Source organism: Phalangium opilio, unplaced genomic scaffold (genome assembly GCF_054372755.1).
Source record: "Phalangium opilio isolate 3A_F unplaced genomic scaffold, DU_Popi_V2 ptg000045l_1, whole genome shotgun sequence".
In the NCBI taxonomy this organism is placed as follows: domain Eukaryota; kingdom Metazoa; phylum Arthropoda; class Arachnida; order Opiliones; family Phalangiidae; genus Phalangium; species Phalangium opilio.
This window is the reverse complement of record NW_028324168.1, coordinates 3771557-3792950: the sequence shown is the minus strand read 5'-3', so window position 1 is coordinate 3792950 and position 21394 is coordinate 3771557. Positions and strand designations below refer to the sequence as shown.

At 37.0% G+C, this 21394-nt stretch overlaps 2 protein-coding genes across 2 annotated transcripts in view; one reads left to right on the top strand and one right to left on the bottom strand.

The window, feature by feature from the left end:
- Positions 1-19522, bottom strand: part of LOC149676802 (uncharacterized) — a 47702-nt gene extending 28180 nt beyond the window's left edge. The window contains exon 1 of the mRNA XM_089838296.1: positions 19122-19522. Coding sequence (XP_089694422.1) covers positions 19122-19193 — 72 coding nt within the window. The 5' untranslated portion in view covers positions 19194-19522. The remainder of the gene's footprint in view (positions 1-19121) is intronic.
- Positions 19523-20666: 1144 nt separating this feature from the next.
- Positions 20667-21394, top strand: part of Col4a1 (Collagen type IV alpha 1) — a 35177-nt gene continuing 34449 nt past the window's right edge. Inside the window, exons 1-2 of the mRNA XM_089838295.1 lie at positions 20667-21227; positions 21331-21391. Coding sequence (XP_089694421.1) covers positions 21151-21227; positions 21331-21391 — 138 coding nt within the window. The 5' untranslated portion in view covers positions 20667-21150. The remainder of the gene's footprint in view (positions 21228-21330; positions 21392-21394) is intronic.

Genomic DNA, 21394 nt, shown 5'->3' with positions numbered 1-21394 from the left:
AATACAGGGTGTTTCTGATAAGTCTGCATGCATAAATTAAAGGTTATGTTAATTCTTTGGGAAATCAATTTTTAGTCGAAAATGTAACTTCTATCTATCTCCATTTTGTTTGCCCTAAGGGAGACTATTTTCGAGTTTTTCAAGAGTGTTTTAGGGATGACCCCTTAATTAAATTAGAATTCATTGTCTTAATCAGTTTCTTAATTAAATTTAAGGCCAAGGGTCATCCGTAAAATACTCTGGATGCAATCTTAACTCGGAAACAGTGTCCCTTAGGGCAATCAAAATGTCATAGATAGAAGTTAGATTTTCGACTCAAAATTGATTTCCCCCCCCTTAATTTATGCATGCATGCATGCAGACTTATCAGAAACACCCTGTATAATAAAAAGGGAAAATATATAAATTTTAACTGGCGTCTCTTTCTTACTTCTTGAAAGAAACGCCGACGCCCGATTTGCGATTTTCGCAAGTAGATCCGATTGCTTTTTAACAGACGTTGAATTGTAGGAGGTCGAGTTCAGACTAAACTAAAATAAAAAAATATATTTTATTTTTATTTTGAACAAAATAACGTTAATTTTTTTAAATTTAAGTGAAACCCACAACGTAATTTTTAGTAATTTGCTTAATTACGTGTATACGGGTATTGTGGAATATAAGTAGGCGATTTTGTTTACGTGCTGTTGTTTAAATGTTTTTGTTAAGAATATTTAAGGTGTATGGTTTTTGAATTTTAAATGAGTTCTGCTGGGTTTATTTTCAAATAAATAAATAAATTGTTGGCCTTATTTAATACTAATTATTATTTATTTTATTGTGTCTTTACACCCTTAATTTTTAAGAGATTAAAAAATTAAAAAAGGTGTAAAAATCACTTTATTTAAACCATAATTATTGTTTTATTTATTTAAGTGTATCAATAATTAGCGTTTATATACGGAGCGGGTGTCATGAATTTTGGAGGTATTACTGTAGGGAATCTCTTATAGCAAACTAAATCATCGAATCGATACTTGGTGCAATTACTTCTCCAAACTTGTCGTCATGTACCCAAGCCCTGGCGGCTTCACAACCCTATCCCTCGAGTTGCACTAAATAAATAAATAAAAATTAAACTAGAGATAGGCAGAAATTTGAGGTCAAAAATTAATTGGAACATTGAAGTATTAAAAAATTTAAAATTAGTATCGGCTATACAAAAAGGGAATGCATGTCCATAGTTCATTTGCAACTTAAATCGCATCGCCAAGTTCTCATCTATTTTTTTTAAAGTCGTTAAACGCGACACGGTCCGTAAATGTTAATTTAAATTATGGAGGACACTTTTAGAATTAATTTTCAATCTTCGCTTTTAAAATGGATAAAGGCTTAAAAAAGGGGTCTTCGGTCGTTTTAAATGGACCCTGATAAAATTGGTTTGTGAACGGGAAAAAGGGGGGCTCCACCAGGACTATAAAACGCAATCGTTTTTCCGATGATATCGAATTCTTTTTTTTTTACAACCCCATGCATTCTCCAACTCCCCCTTAATAGCTATTACGCTATCCAAAGTTTAAAATATCGGTTTCAAAAAATTTATTTAAAGCGATAGTAGCCTATATCGATTATTAACATTTTTTATTGAAACATTTTTTTTATTCTAGAAAAGAAAATATCTATGGTTTGAATATTCTTTGATATGAAAACGATACAGTTATGGCTAAGGTCGCTTCCATGAGATTTTCAGGTTCTAAACCAATTTTTTCTGATATTTCGATGAGATTTTTGACTGTAAACCAATTTTTTCTGATTTTTCCATGAGATTTTTGGCTCTAAAGCCATTTTTCTGATCTTTCCATGAGATTTTTGGCTCTAAACCAATTTTTTTCTGATATTTCCATGAGATTTTTGGCTCTAAACCAATTTTTTTCTGATATTTCCATGAGATTTTTGGCTCTAAACCAATTTTTTCTGATATTTCCATGAGATTTTTTGGCTCTAAACTAATTCCCCGATCTTCCTACGATATTGTTTGGCTCAAAACTAAATTCACTGATCCTTCCATGAGATTTTTTGGCTTTAAACCGATTCCCCTGATCACTGTGAAACTTTTCCCTCAAAACCAATTTCCCTGATAATTCCATGACTATCTTCTCTCTAAACCATTCCCCTAACTAATTTCCACGTTATTCTTAAGAACCCTGTTATACTTTCTAAACAAAAATCGAAATCCTCAAAATTAAGACTTAAAAACCCTGAATCTACCAAGAAAAAAATGCCAATTACGAACTGTCATTCATATATATTGGTGTTAAATAAATACTAAAAAAATTCTGGTTCGATCAAGTATCTAGTTAATTCATTGAATAAGAATAACTGGGCCTGGATGGGCGTAATCACCAAGAAAAAAAAAGGGCCACAATCTGAGATTTTTCTAAACTTCCGGTGTAGTATCAAATATCATTTATGTCCCCCTGACAGATTAAGTTCGTCCTCAAAAAAAAAAAAAAAAAAAAAATACTTAAGAAGGCTACACTTTCATGGGATGCTTGGAGAAAAGAAAGATTTTTTTCTTTAATAATTATTAAAATCTCTTCTCGAAGGTCATTAACCGAATCATTTTTCTGTTTACGCTAAAAAATTTAGTTTAGCGACAGTCTGGAGTCATCTAATTACCAAAAAACTTAATACAGTACTATTCTCATGCACTTTCATTTCCGCAATGCAATATGGTCAAAAGAAGTTCTTATATGTTATAATTCATTTCCTCGGAAATGAAGTTTAGTCTGTACTTCATAACTTGTAGTCACTTTTAATAAAGCCAATGAGTGTAATTTCGCGGTTCAAATCTAAGGCTTTACAAAATTGCTTAGTAAACAAAAACAAAACCAGTTATGAAAATGATAAATTGGACTATTCAATTCTTCACAAAGGCGAGAAATTGGTCAGCCCAAAAAACTAGCCAAACACTGTCTGGATATAAGGCATCAATAGAAACGGAATAAAAATTTTGTCTTACAAGCGGTTTTTTAGAAAATATATACAGGGTGTTTCTCGTAAGTCTGCATGCATAAATTAAGGGGGATGTTCTTTGGGAAATCAATTTTGAGTCGAAAATGTAACTTCAATCTACGACATTTTGTTTACCCTAAGGGACACTGTTTCAAATCGAGTTATGATTTGATTGGAGTGTTTTAGGGATGACCCCTAAATTAAATTAGAAATCATTGTCTAAATCAGTTTCTTAATTAAAAATACTCTGGATGCAATCTTAACACGAAAACCGAGTCCCTTAGGGCAATCAAAATGGGGATAGAAGTATAGAACATTTTCGACTCAAAATTGATTTCCCAAAGAATTAACATCCCCCTTAATTTATGGATGCAGACTTATCAGAAACACCCTGTATATATATATTTGTATACATATACACACGCGCAACGTTACTTGTCTAGACATTGCAGCTAAGGAACAACATGATATAAAATACATCAATCATATAAAATGACCCTCACTTCCGTTTTCAGGGACAAGTGACTATGTTTTTATTGATGTTACCATAAGGGGGGGGGAGGGTAAAGCTTCCTTAACACGTGGGTTATATCCTGAGAGTTAATATTAAACGACAATGTAACCTGACCCTAAGAAAATCGGTGTAAATTGGAACTTTCACAGCTTGACAGCAGTGACAAGTGTATTTGGCGACTAAAATTCCAAACACACAATGACATTTATACAGTACATACGAAAGTATTTTTTTGGGGCATAACTGGTTCGATTTCATTTATTTATATAGTAAATATAATACGTCTTTTCTTGGAAAAATAATACAGATCCGACCGAGAAATGGCAATACTATATTATTTTCCCATCTATATTAATGCAATGAAAGTAATAGTGATGCCGTCTGTCTATTGACTCGTTTGTTTTTATTGGGGTACAACGTGTTACTTGAATAGAATTTCTTAAATACTGAAGTGTGGATATTTTACAGAAGACCCTAGACGCTGGTATAGTTCTAGAATTTCCAAGTGTTGTTTTAATTTATGTCTAGGTTTCTAACGTTTTTTTTTAAATTTTAAGTCTAAATTATGAAATGTTTTTGGAAGTGTCTAGAGTTGGGATTAAAAAATATTCCTTGAAACGGCCCGAGTGAATAAAATCTTAAATTTAATGTTTCTTTAACGGCTAAACCGAGGGGACAGTCACTTAGTGTAATAGGTGTGTACCTTTCAACTGTACTAAAGGTATTACGAGTAATCTTTAAGTTTCCTACCCTGGATGATTTGATCAGTGCTGAAATTATTACGCGTAATCCGTAATCGGTTTACAGACACTCTGGAGAGTGATTAGCCCCTCGGATTACGCAACGTACTAGCTTCTAAAAGATTTTATAATGCCCTTAGATTAAGGTTAAATTAAATGCTAAGTAAGAAATTATTAACGACGTCTGCTTAAAGTACATGAAAGTAGCGCCCCCAATGTCGCATAGCGTATCTAAGAAAACTTAATTTAATATTTTCAATAGTTTCTAGCTAATTTGATAATTTTCCAGGTATCGAAGGAGCTACACTAAGAGTCCTTGATAATTGGATGGTTCAAAGCAGACGACGATTCCTTATTCTTCAATTATAGTACAGTACAAGCTTGAAGGAGAGAGAGGGATGGAGCCGAAACCTCCATACATAAAACGTTGCAGACAGTACCTCCATCTAGGGCAATGAAGTCCTCCCAGCATCCTCCCTGCGTTTAGGTAGGGTCGTACAGTATAAAATAGTCTTAAAATTAGAAGCTAGTTCTCATAAAAATACAATAGCGCTACGTAGCAGCAGTTAACAATCGCCTCTACCGAAGGGTAGGGGGCGTGCGCGAGGTACACTAGCTTGGAGACTTTCATTGCCACAGATAGCAGATCGCCCATCATCATTTTCACCACTCCATCTTACCTCTTATCTCCTTGGTACAAGAATACAAGTATAACTTTCAGGCAAACGTTTACAATTGAATATATCTTTAAATCTAATTGCAAAGTTCCCTTCCCAAAGCTTTAATTCTCCTAACAAGTTATCCAACTCTGCAAGACTATCTATTCTAAAACCTTTGAAGATATCCTATAGGACAGACAACTGAAAATGACTCCGAGGTAACCTTGTTGTTATTACAAGTAATTGCGTTCTTTTGGGGGTATATAATGCAAGTGGGATTTATTCAGGCCAAATTGGGCTTTAACTAAATAGGTAAACTAGTGTTCCTTAGAATATTACTTTGGCAAAGTTAGCGAATTCCGCCAAGCATTTTTCTAACTCGGTTGGTTATTTGCTGTTTCTGTTTCGAAAGAGAAATCGCGTGGGAATAGACTACCTAGAAACATGGACTTCGTAATCCTAAAAGAGGACCGGCTAATTGAGAAGTAAATTTTGCAATAGGGGTAAGAGGCTTTTATACAGGGTGTTTCTGATATGTCTGCATGCATAAATTAAGGGGGATATTATTTGGGAAATCGATTTTGAGTCGAAAATGTTCTATACTTCTATCTCCATTTTGTTTGCCCTACACTGTTTTCGAGTTATGATTTTCAAGAGTGTTTTAGGGATGACCCCTTAATTAAATTAGAAATAATTGTCTTGAAATCAGTTTCTTAATTAAATTTAAGGGATCATCCGTAAAATTAATACTCTGGATGCAATCTTAACTCGAAAACAGTATATGGCAATCAAAATGGAGATAGATAGAAATTACATTTTCGACTCAAAATTGATTTCCCAAACAATTTACATCCCCCTTAATGTATGCATGCAGACTTATCAGAAGACTTTCGATCCCCTATTGAGTTTAAGATCCATGATCGCGAAAGTCATTCGGACCTCGCGGGTTATAATTCCACTTACAGCCATGGCATTGCAACTATTTTCTGTTTTTCCGTTATTGTAGACTTAACAGTTAGGTCCTGGTCTATATACAAACTCTATTTGTTTGTGTTAGGGCCGCCAGAGTTCTGGTATACGTACGTGATAAAATTAAATACTGATGTTCTCCTTTGAACGAGTAATTACTCGCTGTATCTAATTCTAAAGGTTCAAGAGCTAAAAATAAATAAAGAGCTTATTTATTTCACGTTTGATTAGGAACTTCAAAGGAAGAGCTCTAGGTACATGCAGTTAGTTCTTCGATCATTTCAAATTACGTAGAAGTTACCATACTATTCTTATAATTATAGAGTTTGATAAAATTTCAATTCAATTTTAGTTATAAGTTAATTAGTTATGTCCTGTTACCCTAGGGCCTAATATTTCGTCCGTCCCTCAAGGCTTGTTAATATAAAACCGAATGTTTATAACGTGGTCGTAAAAACTCGAACCATGCATATTTTCTCAAACTTTCTTACTGAAGGTAAAACCATAAGTTTATAAGTGATATGTTCTATAAGTATGACACTTTCTATACTCCGTAATGCTTGAGACTTACAGCTCGAGCTAGTTCGAAGGAGAATGACAAGCGAGAATTGATTGTCTACACTCGGTTGTTTTTGCAGGACTTCCATCTTCCTATTTAGTCTGAATACTAAGCCTTTGACAGCGCCCCAGTCACCAGGCGTCGCTTTATCTCGAGTCTATGACCTACCTCACTCACTTCACGAGAAGCTCTCAGTAACCATCCAACTTCATATTTACTCTGTACTAAGCCTTTGACAGCGCCCTAGTCACCAGGCGTCGCTTTAGGCCTACCTCGAATCTATGACCTACGTTGCCACTTCATAACAATCTCCAGTTTGTAACCAGTGACAAACTTATCTTAAGAACATATCTCAAAAACTTATGATAAAACTCATTAACGTCGATATATCTACTAAGTTTTGACATAACCGGACCATACTGTAGAGGTCCATACACACACACACACACACCAGGGGTAGCCCCTAAAATGTTTGCCAAAGTATAGGAGGAGGAGGAGCTGTCAGTTGGAAATTTCCTTCTTGGCTTACGAGGGGAGGGGCCCGTTAGTAAGTTTGTGGCCCTAATTACTTAGGACGGTCAACTGTCTCTTAATAAGTTTGCTTTAGACGGGGCCCCAGTCATCTTCTTTCAATAGTAGCTCCGCTCGGCGGCTTTCTCAAACTATCCAAGTCTCCGCAAGAAGAAGAAGAACTTTTCATCTTGAGATGTTTTTTCATTACCAAAGAATATATAGTCGATTTAATCAGTAAGACTATATAGCTGTTGAGTTGGCGGGCCTCTTCTACGAAAGTTTTTTGAAATATATGGGTTACCAAACATTATACTGGTAGCATGTGTTAGTGACATTAGCGAAGCGATGCCTTATTAGCTATTAAAGAATAATTAAATATATACACCGTTGATTACCCCCACCAAAGAATTCCAGCAGTTTTTAAAGTGACAGTAAAATGACAGTACTTAGTTTTATTTATATATTTTTTAACTTCTTCCAATAGACCCTTCCATTAATTCCAAAAGAGAAGTTAACTACACTACAGGGGCGGGGGAAATCACCTTCCCCTTCTTGGGTTATTGACCTGGCGCCAGGAAGCACCGCTAGAGGCGTCAACGCGAGTAGGCTAGCTACTAAGTTGAGACAAAAAGCGATATCTCGTTTATTAGAGAGAAGGTATAAATGCCTAAGTATTCGCGCGCCACAGTCTCAGTCCCCCTTTCAAAATACAAGGGGGACGTAAAAGGAGACCGCCGGGCTATTTCGCCTCTCCTCAGTCGGAAAATACGTAATTTTAGTCATTCGCGCCGCGCTGACGTGAGTTTTAAAGGATCAATGAGATGCTGGTTGTAATTTAAGGGCGGGAATTGCCCTCCAGGCTGACCTGGACGCTGTCCTCGCCTGGGCCGCAACCTACGGCCTCCACTTTAACGCCGGGAAGTGCGAAGTCCTGCACCTTGGAACGCGCAACTCACGCCACCAATACCATGTTGGCGGGACCCCCCCTCCCGCCATCGTCGTCTGCTGCCGACCTCGGCACCCTGGTCGACGAGGACCTGCTGTTCCGCCGCCACACCTCTAAAATAGTCGGCCGCCTGAACTCGATCTCAAGGCTGGTCAAACGTAACTTTTACTTTCGCTCCCCACGGTTCATGCGTACCATTTACAACTCCATGGTTCTCCCATCCGTCGACTTCGCGTCGATTATATGGTCTCCTCCGCAGGCGGGGCCCAAGACGTCGCTCACTAAAGCCCATAATCGATTCACGAAACTTACCAAGGGCTGTGAGCGCCTACTTCCTGCCCGGCGTGACTCTCGGCTTCGTGTCTTGCCGCCGGTCCTCCGCCATCGCGTTAACGACCTCGTCTACCTGTTCGACCTGTTCCGCGGTGCCGTCGACGCTCCGGTCGCCAAGTACTTCGCACTTGCCTCTGAGACGCGTACCCGTGGCCATCGCCTCAAACTCCGAAAACCTTGCGCCCGCACTCGCCATCGCCAGCAACACTTCACTGCCCGTGTGGTGAATGACTGGAACGCGCTCCCCCCGCCCTCCTCGACTCTCCTGGCCGAAAGTCGTTTCGACTCGCCGTCTCGACCTGGCTCTCTTCCGTCCCCTAACCGCCAGTTCCCGTGTGCCCGTGTGTCCATTAGTGTTTTTCTAGTTAATTTATTTTGTTGGTTTTTGTTTTTGTTTTCTGTCTGTTCATATTGTTCTTTTTTATGTGCTACTATGCAGTTTTTGTTTTTACCATGGAGGGGGGTTGTACCCAAGCCCTGGTGGCTTCACAACTCTATTCCTCGAGTTCCACTAAATAAATAAATAAATAAACCTACGTTTGGACTGGAGATATAGCTAGAAATGTGGCGAATTTATACCTTCTCCCTAGTAAACTAGATATCACTTCTTGGTTGAGATACGTTTTCGCCACAGTCCTTTAGAAATGACAAAGAACGTGGCTTCACAATCCCTTTAACGGCTCGCGGAGGGTCGTTTTGCGTTGATTTTCATTTATTAATCCTATAAATCCCATTCGCGATGCATCCAATAATGCACTTCAAGCTTTAATTCCACTATATCCAAATATCATTATTTAGCCTTAATCCTTATTAATCATCACTGTTTGAACAAACAGCTGGACGATTTATTTGTTAAGTAATTCTAGAACTTGTAGGGGATGTGAAAATTTCGACTGTCTTTATTTTTTCTTTTTTAATTGTTGGGAAAGGAAAAGAAATTAAGTTTAGTTTCATCTATGGAATTAATACAAATTTTTTTATTTGTATAAGGGCCGGGGACCTCCTTGTGTGCAGTATGATTAAGGGTCTTGAAATCTATACTTGATACAGAATAAATTAACATTTGTGTTAAGACTAAATCTCAAGCCAAAAAAACCAGTGGTATATGTATATATTTTAGGAATACATATAAGTCTAATAGGAATTATATAGTGCACTTATATATCCCATGTAATAATCTATGCACGTTTTGTGGGCCGGGCTTCAGAACTTACTATATCCGTCACGTCTCATAATTCTGACGTATTTAATCTAACTGCGATTTCATTGGTCAGACACGGGAGCAAGGTGCAACAGTCGGTGAGATAGATTATAAATTCGCCAGGTAAAATTCCTCAGACGTAATGATTAGGTTATAGTTCTTCAAACAAAATGTGCCTAGAATACGTTGAATGAAAATGGAAGGCTACACAATAATTCCTAGCAGCTGTATTTATTCCTGTTACAGTCAATACCAGAATTTAATCTTTTGGAAAGTTAGGCTAGTTCTGCGTGATTTAATTGCCTTTTCCGCTAATTTAATGGTAATTAGATTCTATTCTCTTGGCTTGACTTGGAAACAGTCCTTTAAATTCTTTTTTATTTTTAATTCCTTCTCTAATTGTCTGTTACCATCGAGATAGTATAAGCCTAGTTGGTATAAAGAACTCTGTATGTTGGTTTATTCATGACTTTAGGTTGGGCTTTATTTGATTTTTAGTTGTGCATGAAACGTGTTCCTTGGGGATAACTTAAGGGCTTAACTTTATATAATTATATCCTATTTAAATTAATTAATTAATTAGGATTTTAATTTGAGTATAATTAGCTCATGCTTTTTAAATCCCCGTTGGATATTTTAAATTGGCTGGATTATGGCATATAATTTAAAATAAAAGGCAATCTTAAATTTTAAATAAATGATTTTTAAAGCTTGAGTGATAAGCTAACATTCAGGGGTTCATTTTATTTTAAAACTTTTTTTACAATTTATTTTTTGGAGACTATAAAAATATGCCTAATTTTTTTTAAATTTTATTTGCAGAGGGGTTGAAGGTAGAAAGGTCAAAACTTGCTTAATGACCCTCATCGATTGATTTTGGTTGAGTTTTGAGGGCCAGGAATCCCAGGATACACTACCACCAGGGAAGCGATATGGTAAAAAAAACTAACCTGGCTTTGCAAGATAAACTATGAGAGAAAAATGACTGGAGTTATGGGGGAAATGGAGTGAGTAGGTATACTTGTATCCTTTTTATCTCGTTTTTGCAAGTTTAGGGATCGTTGCTGGAACTTTCGACTTTTTAAGTGATTTTGTAAAAATAAATTTGTTCGCTTTACATCACGAGGAACGCGGCTCCATTATGATTGGTTAACATCATTTAAGCCTTAAAGCTCCTTACAAATTTGATTGAGTAAAAAATTGCTTTTAACATAAGCCCCTAACAGTTTGTTAGTAAGCCCTTACGGAAATAGAATCGATATTAAACCACATTTTTTTTTAAAAAATGGGGCTTGAAAAATATATACAAAAAAATTGATATAAAAAATAATAATAAACATTTTCTTTGGAGTGATAGAACTCTAGTTCTATAAGAGATACGGCGATATCCTTTGAGTATGTCATAGCCCTATTTCTCCCCTTTCCAACGATACTAAACACGTGGGGGTTACAATAATCAGCGCCCGAGTAATTAAGCAAAATGTTCATAAACGTCATCTCCATAGGATTAACATAGGCTTCTTTACGCGACACCTTTTAACTCTGGTTCTATAAGAGATACGGGGAAGTCCTTTGAGTATGTTATAGCCCTATATATCCCCTTTCCAACCATACAAATACATGGGGGTTACAGCAATTAGAGCCCTAGTAATTAAGCAAAATGTTCATAAACGTCATCTCCATAGGATTAACATAGGCTTCTTTACGCGACACCTTTTAACTCTGGTTCTATAAGAGATACGGGGAAGTTCTTTGAGTATGTCATAGCCCTTTTTCACCCCTTTCCAACGATACTAAATACTCTGGGGTTACAACAACCAGGACTAGAAAAATAATCAAATAAGTAAATGGAAGGATTGAAAACTCCATCCATTTAAGAGAAATGTCACAAAATTCCTCCAGTCATCAATTACTCGGTCTCCTCTTTATTTTCCTTCCTATTTTTTTTTATAAGTACCTAACACACTTAGAAAAACATCTGGTGAGGACTGGCGCGTGAAACGAGGTCCTGCTACAACAGTAGAGGGTCCATCGGGATCAGATCACACAAACATTGTTACAAATTACATTAGCCCCCCTCCCTTACTATAGTACAAACAAAAGGACCCATCCTATAAAAAAGGTAAATCATAAGTTTATAATAAGATATGTTCCATAAGTATGACACTACCTATACTCCGTAGCCCTAAAAACTTATCAGCTCGAGAACGACAAGCGAGAACTGACTATAACTCGGTTAATTTTGCAGGACTTCCTACTAAGCCTTTGACAGCGCCTCACCAGGCGTCACTCGGAATCTATGACCTACGTTGTCACTTCATGACAAGCTCCAGTTTGTAACCAGTGACAAACTTATGGTGAACATATCTTATAAACTTATGATATAAGAGATGGGTAAGGGACAAAGCATAGAACAAAGAACTGATAGCGGGCGCGAGTAAAGCTTTGTCTGTCCAACAATATTGAATTAATATTGGGAAAGTCGGGTGATTTGAGTTATTCCATGAACCTTCTACCTTTCTCTTTATTACATCTAATCGAGTAAACGGAAACTGGGGATAAAAACCCATCACGAACATTCGTTCCAACACAAACAGAAGTTCTTAAAAAGTCACACGACTTGTACCAACCCTAAAATGCAATGAGGTTTGCTTCTTGTTATAATACAGTGTGTTTCTGATAAGTCTGCATGCATAAATTAAGGGGGTTGATGTTGTTTGGGAAATCAATTTTGAATCGAAAATGTAGCTCCTTAAACACTAAGGATGAAGTGAATTTTTTCAATTTAAATTATATAAATAAATTTCCAGGAGAATGTGCACCTTTCTCCGAATTGAATACCGAAACTGAAACCAACTTCCAACTTTTGTAAAACGAGACGCACACGTACTGTAGGAGGGAGGTAGGGGATAAGAAATCATTGATGCCTTTATAAAACCCCACGTGTATACGACCAAAAACCCGACACACGTGTCCTGTCCCTAAAATCAAGGTACTTTGACACTGTCCAAATACCTTTAATCTACTGAAATCCGTCTCGGCTATAGGCTGATATAGTCAAGATGCGCTCCTGTCATGTCAGCTGTCCAGTTACGCCCAGCCATTAGGCTTCTTTGGAAAGCCATCGGTATAGCTTTTAAAAAGAGCGGGAAATTCATTTTGCGCGGGAACCAACCGAGTCGCGCGCCATTGGGGTGAGGTTTGTGGGGAGTGGAGAGGATGCCTGTTAATAGCAGCTATTTGTAAAAGGTTCCCCGGGATTTTTAGGGAACGTGAGCACAGCCTCCCAAATCTGGACCAAAGAAGATGGAAAGGAGAAAAAGCCGGGGAAGCAATTCTATTATGCGATCATCCTCCCAAACTTTTTATCCATTCAAATGGATGTTATACTAAAATAAGGCGGGAATTCTACGACAGACACTCTTGGTTGTAGGTTTCTGTTTCGTTAAATAAAGTGAAGATATATGGTCTTACGGTATGGTAAGGTCTACTTTAAAGGCCGACTTCCAGCGAAAACTGAAAGCAGAGCGTCTAGACTAACAATGGAGCGACCGTGCTGATTTTAGAATCCCCACAGGGCCCATTGCACGGCTTTAAGGTAGCTGGAACACTTCCAACTTTTGCCCCAGCGGGAGTTCGAAAATCTGCACGGTCGCATGATCCATTGTTAGTCTCGATGCTCATAGCTTTTCAGTTCGCTAGAACCCTTTTCGCTGCTGGAAGTCGGCCTTTAAGTCTGGTTCATGGTTTTCTTTCTGCGAATTTTTAGTTATATATATATATAAATCTCTAGGGTATAGTTTTTTTTGGGGCGCGGAGACGGAGTAAAGCCGAATAGTATGCCGGGAAGAAGTGTCTTTTACATTCAATCCTATTGAATTTAGGTTTTAAACGTATGCCCTTGGGGTTACGGTACTTTTTAAGGCTTAAGAAACTACAACAAAGGATATAAAGAATGAGGATTTCTTTTAGGTCTAATATACCAAATGGGTTTAAAACCCCCCACTTTTTTTGTTTTAAACTGGATTTAAATGTTTCCTAAGGCTTTGAGATATAAAAAAGAAGAAAGACATTTAGGGATTACGTGCCCCACCCCCAGAGAGGGCGCAAAGGCACTTTGAAATAATGAAACCACGTGACTTATGAATATGGCGCCTTTTCCTTTGAGTTGCCAGCTTCAATGCAAGTTCTGCTTCGAATGGAAAGCATTCGAAAATATATTGGTTATTGGGGCGAATGCTGAAAGTGAGCAAAGACATAGACCATTTCGATGTACCTAAGAGGGAAAGAAAAGGTAAAACCAAGAAGTGATATCTAGTTTATTAGGGAGAAGGTATAAGATGCGTAAGTATTTGCGCGCCATAGTCCCAGTCCCTCTTTCAAAATAGAAGGGGGGACGTAAAAGGAGGCCGCCGGGCTATTTCGCCTCTCCTCAGTCGGAAAATACGTAATTTTCGTCATTCGCGTCATCACGCTGACGTGAGTTTTCAAGAATCAATGAGATGCTGGTTGTAATTTAGAGGCGGCGGGGATTAACTCCGGACCTATACGTTTGGACTGGAGATAAAGCTGGAAATGTGGCGAACTTATACCTTCTCCATAATAAACTAGATATCACTTCTTGAGAAAGTTATATAGTGTTGTTGTAGCCCATCAGGAAGCGTAGCTTAGCTTTTCAATTACCAATTATATGAAAATTCCATTTAAAATACTGTTCAGTCGGTAAACTCCAAACACTTCGTGACTTCTTGGTAAAACTTTGCCTTTGCTCGCTTTTTTTTGGCATCGAAAAGGTCTATTGAACATGGATGGTACCAATATATAAGGGAGAACATATTGAACTCTGACCCCCAAATCACTCTTATGTCTATCATAAATTCCTTCCATGTTCTTACATGTTTTTCTAACTAAATCATAAAAGGAAATTCCTCGTCAAGTACAACGAATCAAGTTATATATTTTATCCCTCTCTGTAAGGGTTGTCCCACAGCTCAACAGCACCCAGAAGCAAGAAAGTTATGGGAAGACGGAATAGCGTTGAACCACCCTTTTCTTGTATATACTAAACCCAAGAACCCATATAGAACTCGAGAACATATGAATAACGTCTTAAGGGGTTGCCACGAAATTTTCAGACTTAAATTCCCTGACTTTCCCAGGTTTTCCCTAACATTTTCCTATGATTTTCTCTCACATTTTTAGGCCTAATTTTTATCCCCCTGATCTTTTTTTTTTGGCTCATTCTGAAATTCCTTAACTTTTCCAGGTTTTCCCTGACATATGGCTAACCCTGGTCCCTTATCATAGGTTTCCATGATACCATAAGTTAATTCGCATATAGTCTTTCCAATATGGCGGCGGCGATGTTTGAACCCACGAACTAAGAATATGGCGAAAAACATAAGTTCACAGCCCATTCATCTTCAAACGTTCTCATGTCCTTTACGAGTTATGGATGGTTGGCAAGTTCTTGAAAAAGCGTTGACAAGCAACAGTGTAGTTCCTTACGCCAGAGTACCCCCAGAGTGGCTTCAGTGTGCAGATAAGGCAAGGGGTTATACACATACCGTTCGCTATTCGGCTTTTGATGCCTATACACCCATCTTTCCAGGACTCCCATACCATGCATGTGATGAGGGGAGAAAAAAAATGTTTTGTACAATATACGAAACACCCACCCATCCTTCTCTGTGGATTCTCAGCTATAGGGAGTTCTAGTTGATGGGACAAAAAAAAATAAAAATTCTTAAGCCTTTTAAGTTGACATTTCCCCTGACTATAATTCCTTCTCTCCTTATAGGGGAACTTTAAGTTTTTAAGTTGAGAACGAGGGGTCATTCACTAAGCGTGTAATCGGTGTACAAGCCACGTCTTTGTCTGTACTAAAGCGATTAGGCCATAGAGGATATGTAGTAGAGGAGTAGACAGTCGTTATATTCAGTTCTCGTCAAATTTTTTGGAGAGTCTACTTCCGGTTGCACTCGGTTTCTTAGTTGGTTACCTTTGTCTAAATAGCACTCTCCGTCTCCATAGAGGATATACAGTAAAGCAGACGAAATTTTTCAACCAATAATGATACGTTTTTTACAGAAGGTAATCATCACCCATTCAACCAAGGGGTTAAAAAAAGCAGAAATAAATAGTAAAAATTTGGCCAGATATTCCCTTGTGTATTATTAAAGGCTATCTACTCCTCCACTTTATAACCTCTATGTTTAGGCATTCTTTAAAAGCCCTGCACCCTTTGATAGTGATTACCCCCTTGAAAATGGATCCATAAAAAATATGGTAGCAATGTCTTCCCGTGTAACATTCGTGAGAATCGCAAAAACAATATTTTAAAACAAGTTCTTTTAATGTGTTAATGTAATTAAATTAGATTTATGTAATTAATGTAAAGGTAGGGCCAATTAAAACTATGTATTACTAAAGTTTAATATTGCTCATTAGTGATTCCTCAATCCAATCTACCATAAATTGAACTAATTATTAGATTCAATTAAATAAATATTACTAAAGTTTAGGGACTTAATTTGAAACATTAAAAAAAATTACATTAGGCATTTTAGGTGGATTTAACTTCCGCTATTCCAGTGACTTCCTAAAATGGTAGACTGCACAAGCTGATTTAAACGCCAAGACCCTAAAATTTAATTAAGCCGCAGTTGAAGGTATAATTTGCATAAACCCACTTGAAAACGCAGTCAACCTACTACGAAAATTTTAACCAAATTCATTCAATTAAGTCCCCTGTGAATTTTAAACTCATTAGCTTCAAAAGCATTTTTAAAACCTTTCTATTTTTTTTTTTCATTTTTAAACTCTTTGAATAGGAAAATTTCAAATTAGGCTTAGGTATTATTTAAAGCTTTTAAACGTAGCAAAGGCTTAGACCGTATGGGCCTTGGTATACCCAAGAAAGGAAGGATTTTGGAAGGCGGGTGTTATGGTGTTATAGATTAGAGGTAATTATGGTATTACAGACACATTAGTTTGGGGAGTTAGTTTTCAACAGTAAATTCCCTATAGTTATAAACCCGCTAAATTTGGGGGGATTTTTCTGCCCAGAATGGACATAAGCACCTCCTCTTTTCGGTAATAGAATTGCTATCAGAAAGATCGTAGATTATAAGCAAGATAAAGTCATTTGGCAAAACACGAAAAACTATTTGAAGCGTGAATGCATAGTGTTCAGACTAGGGAGGATTGATACCATTTACACTACAGGAGGCGAGGCTACTTTGTACTACACTTAGCCCGCCAAGTAGCCTGGTTTCCTGGTGTAAATGGCATCAATCCTCCTAGTCTGAAAACTATGTATAAAAAGCTATCTTTCTCTTGTTGCGATTACCGCACCATTTTCAAGATTGGATTCGCGAAGTTGAAGCTGAAAATTATTCAGGTTTTTTATTTAGGGTGTCTTATGGAACGTTATTTAATAAATATCACAACTTTGTCTGTCTGTCTATTAGTAACACTAAATAAAATAAATATATACAGGGTGTTTCTGAAAGGTCCATCATTAATGAAAGGGCGTGTTTATTGGGCCATTTTGAGTCGAAAATGTTCAATGGCATTTTTCCGTCCGGGCCACTGTTTTCAAGTTATGATTGGAGTAATTTACGGATGAACCCTTAAATTTAATTAAGAAATTTTAAGACAGCGCTAATTTAATGAAGGGGTCATCCCTAAAATATTCAAATCATAACTCGAAAACCGTGGCTCGGACGGCAAAATGTCATAGAACATTTTCGACTCAAAATGGCCCAATAAATACGCCCTTTCATTATTGATGGACTTTTCACAAACACCCTGTATATAATGGCAAAATTAGCGAGTATTCCAGAATAAAGCTTAAAATAGATGATTATGTATGGAGTATAAATAACTGTGTTAAAATATATTACAAACAATATGAATTAGGTCTAGTTAAGGTAAAATATAATATCATAGGACGGGTTATGAAAATTAAATATATTCCTTTACGCGACTTCTTGTTTAAACAACACTATATCGTGGAAACTATAAAGCCAATGAGTGTAATTTCGCGGTTCAAATCTAAGGCTTTACAAAATTGCTTAGTAAACAAAAACAAAACCAGTTATGAAAATGATAAATTGGACTATTCAATTCTTCACAAAGGCAAGAAATTGGTCAGCCCAAAAAACTAGCCAAACACTGTCTGGATATAAGGCATCAATAGAAACGGAATAAAAATTTTGACTTGCACGCGGTTTTTTCGAAAATATATACAGGGTGTTTCAAGTTTGCATCCATAACTCGAAAACAGTGTCCCTTATAGGGCTATCAAAATGGAGATAGAAGTATAGAACATTTTCCCAAATTGATTTCCCAAAGAACATCCCCCTTAATTTATGCATGCAGACTTATCAGAAACACCCTGTACATATACATATATATAAAAATAAAACTTTTTGGAATATATATCTATGTTCTAAAACCAAAATGTAAATCCAACTTTTTTCACTCAGCAACGTCGGCGATAAACAAGTTTTCAAATCGAATATCCTATTACATTCTTATTGAGGAGGCCGACCAACTTTGGTGCCGTATTATACATTATATATATATACACATTTATATATCTGGGCTTCATATTTCAATACGGCATTCGTGAATGGTAGCATAAATCAAATATATAATACGTATTTCTCCTGTAAATATATCTCTAAATAGAATCAGGAGAACCCCCTAATGTCGGCTTCTCCCGAATGATTCCCAGTTTATACCGTCTCGAGACTGATGGAGACGGATTGAACATCTCTCTCCTCCTAAAGTCCTTCCTAGTGATCAGAGCTAAAGGAGCAAAGCGCGAGGGCGCTAGAGGAGAACTTTATGATCGATTACTTTCTCCACTCCCTACCGGAAAACGGTATTAGCGCACGAGATCTCTCTCTCCCTCCCTCTCTCTCTCTATCTATCTCATCTCCCGCGTTTTCTGGAAAAGGCGCGAGCGGAAAACGGAAAACGAAAAACGCTTTTCATTTTGCCGCGCGGTTTTTTTTATTTTCGCCAGACGATAAAATCTTCAGAAAATTCTCAATTGAAACCTTTCCTGCACTGATTTTTTACCATTCTCCGGTATAAATTTTGGTTTATATATATTTTTGTATGCGTAGTTTTTGTATTATAAAAAATGTTTTGGGCATGAAAATAGGTCAAAAATAGAGCTTAGAAAAAGGGGAGAAGTACAATACTATACATTGATTTTTTGGGGGCGCGTGTAAATCCAATATATTTGTGGATGGATTTTTTTACCGAAGGAGCTTTCAGGCTCTGTTAAGCATATTTTAGGGTTAGAAATTGCCATTGAACATTTTTACGTCTATTTCTTTGCAGATAAAAACTAAGATACCCAAAAACCCAACATCTCAACCGAACTAGAATTAATTCAAATAAAAATCCAATATCTCAACTATAATTCAAACAAACAATAATAGAGATAAACTTAAAATTAGGCCTAAAACATGAAAAATAGACCAAATTCTCATCCCTAATTAAATCAACTAATAAACTTAATGTAATATTCTTACCTTTAACATAAAATACTAAGCCTACCTATTAAAACTAAGCCTAAACCATAATCAGACGCCACAAACTATCATTAACAATTTAAATTAATTTAACCATTAAAAATAATAATGATAAAGAGCATGCATTTAAAAAACTCACCGCAGACTGGACGATACTCGGGGAAAAGGCCAAGGAGCAGACGACAACACCGAGCAGAAATTTAAACTTCATCGCGCGCGCTTTCCTGGCGAAAGTTCACGCGACGCGCGAGGTTTTTACTTTAAATTCTTCACGGACTATGTCCAGCACTCGATAGCATCAAATAACTGTCTCTTTTTAATTATTTTCCTGCAGCAAAATCAATGAAGAGATATTGTTTACGGTGTCCCTCCGTTAAGCAAAAACAACACGCGTGTTCACAAGTCAACGGGCCGTCCCGCGGCGAAAACTCTCCATAGCCCCCAAACGCCGAAGCCGCTTTTTGGGCCTTCGTTACGTTTGTTAGAATCCAACTTTTCCAGAGAGCGACCGAATAACGCCTTTTCCCGATCTTGTATGATGGCGCGACTACAGACTCGAAAAGTAGTTCCTGAACTTCCATCTTTCCGTCTCTCCCTTGAAGGAACACGAGAGAGAGAGAGAATTTCTAAGATGTTTACAGGGGGAAGAAACACTCCCACACAAACACAGAGAGACTAAGAGAGACCAGGCATCAGTGACAATTTTGCAAATCTAGGAAAAGTAGGAATGAAATAAAAAGAAAAATTTTATTTCAGTTTAATTTTTCGTGGAATTTTAATTAAATATGTAAAATGAAATATTTGTTTCTGATGTTGACAATTTCTGATAAATTAATTGAATGTCTTTGATTTTAATTGAAACGTTTCGTTGACATGAATTATGGTGTTTTAAATTTAGGAACATTAGAAAATTGTTGTTTCCAAGAATTTCAAATTCATTAAGGTGTTTCTGAAAACTCTGTTGTCAGAAATTAAGGGGGATGTTCAAAATTGATTTCCCAAAGAACATCAACCCCTTAATATATGCATGCAGACTTATCAGAAACACCCTGTACACAGGATTATTTTAGGAATTAGCTTGTAAAATCAGGTATAAAGTTCGCTGATGCAATTACTAATACAAAACCTTTCTAGATATGTAAAATTCATTAAAGGATTAAATTGTAAATTGAAACGCGTGTCAATCCGGTCGATCTCTATGGTAATTTTGCATTTTGGAAGGAATGTACTGGTTACATTTTAACGAACACCATAGCATTTTAGATCCAATTCCCGAAATTGAAAAAATAACCATACAATTCACAATTATAACTTTTAAAACTGTGACTTCGCCTTTATCCATGTTGCATGCAACATTAACAAAAGTACAGACCCAAGACCCAAGTATACAGAACCATTCCAAAAATAGCAATAAAAATAACCCATAAAATACCATAAATACCAGTAAAACCCATGGAAATTGCACCCCATATACCATACCATACCATACAGTAGGGTCACCAAGGTTTTCTTATTTTTATTTATTTTTTTTTCTTTTGGTGGTACATTGCAAACTTTGCGGAGCGGCTTTACTTAGAGGGGGAAGTGAAGACATATCCTAGTAGTAGATCCCATCTGAAGGCAAGAAGTTACTCCGCGAGACGTCACGTGACTTGTACGCCTCCGCCCGAGGGACTGGCGTTGCACCGAGTTAGCTTTTTTAACTGAGACTGAGAAAGAGGGAAAAATCGCCCCGCGAGGTCCGAAACCGAAGGAAGCTCGCATATTCCTCAAGATCCTTAATTCCAGCTGCCTCTCCGGAGCTGAGAGCAGCAAGAGAGTGCTGGGAGAGGACCCCTTAGTATCCGTGGCCAACCGCCGGGAAAAAGCGCGAAAGACAGTGAAATCGCGGTGCGCGAGACATCATCTTTTCTTTAACTTTTACTAAAACCGTTTCCTTTAAATTTATTAAATATTTAAAAATAAAGGTACGTTACTGCTATACGGATTTTCTTTATCGTCATATAACGATGCTTCAAACGGGATAGGGCCCTTTAAGTAGGGCTTCCTTCAATATTTAATTAAAATTGGAGGAAATTTTAACTAATTAATGATTTGGGAAAGACTTTAAATCAACACTGTGTTCGTAAAAAGAAATTAACCCAAAAAATAAATAAAGGTAAGCGCAAATGAAGTGCGCTACCCAATTACAAGATGGTCCGAAGACCAAAGCGAGACACAGGACGTCAACTACATCATATATTGAGTAAGTTATAAAATTATGTTTGTTTTTTTTCCTTTAGAAATATTGTAAATTCTTAACCCTTCCAATAATAGAAAAATTAATTTTTAATTTAATTTAATTTTAGTCTCATGGTCATCACTCTAATACTGTTGATTTCAACGATAGCAACAGTTTCAGCACAAGGGGTG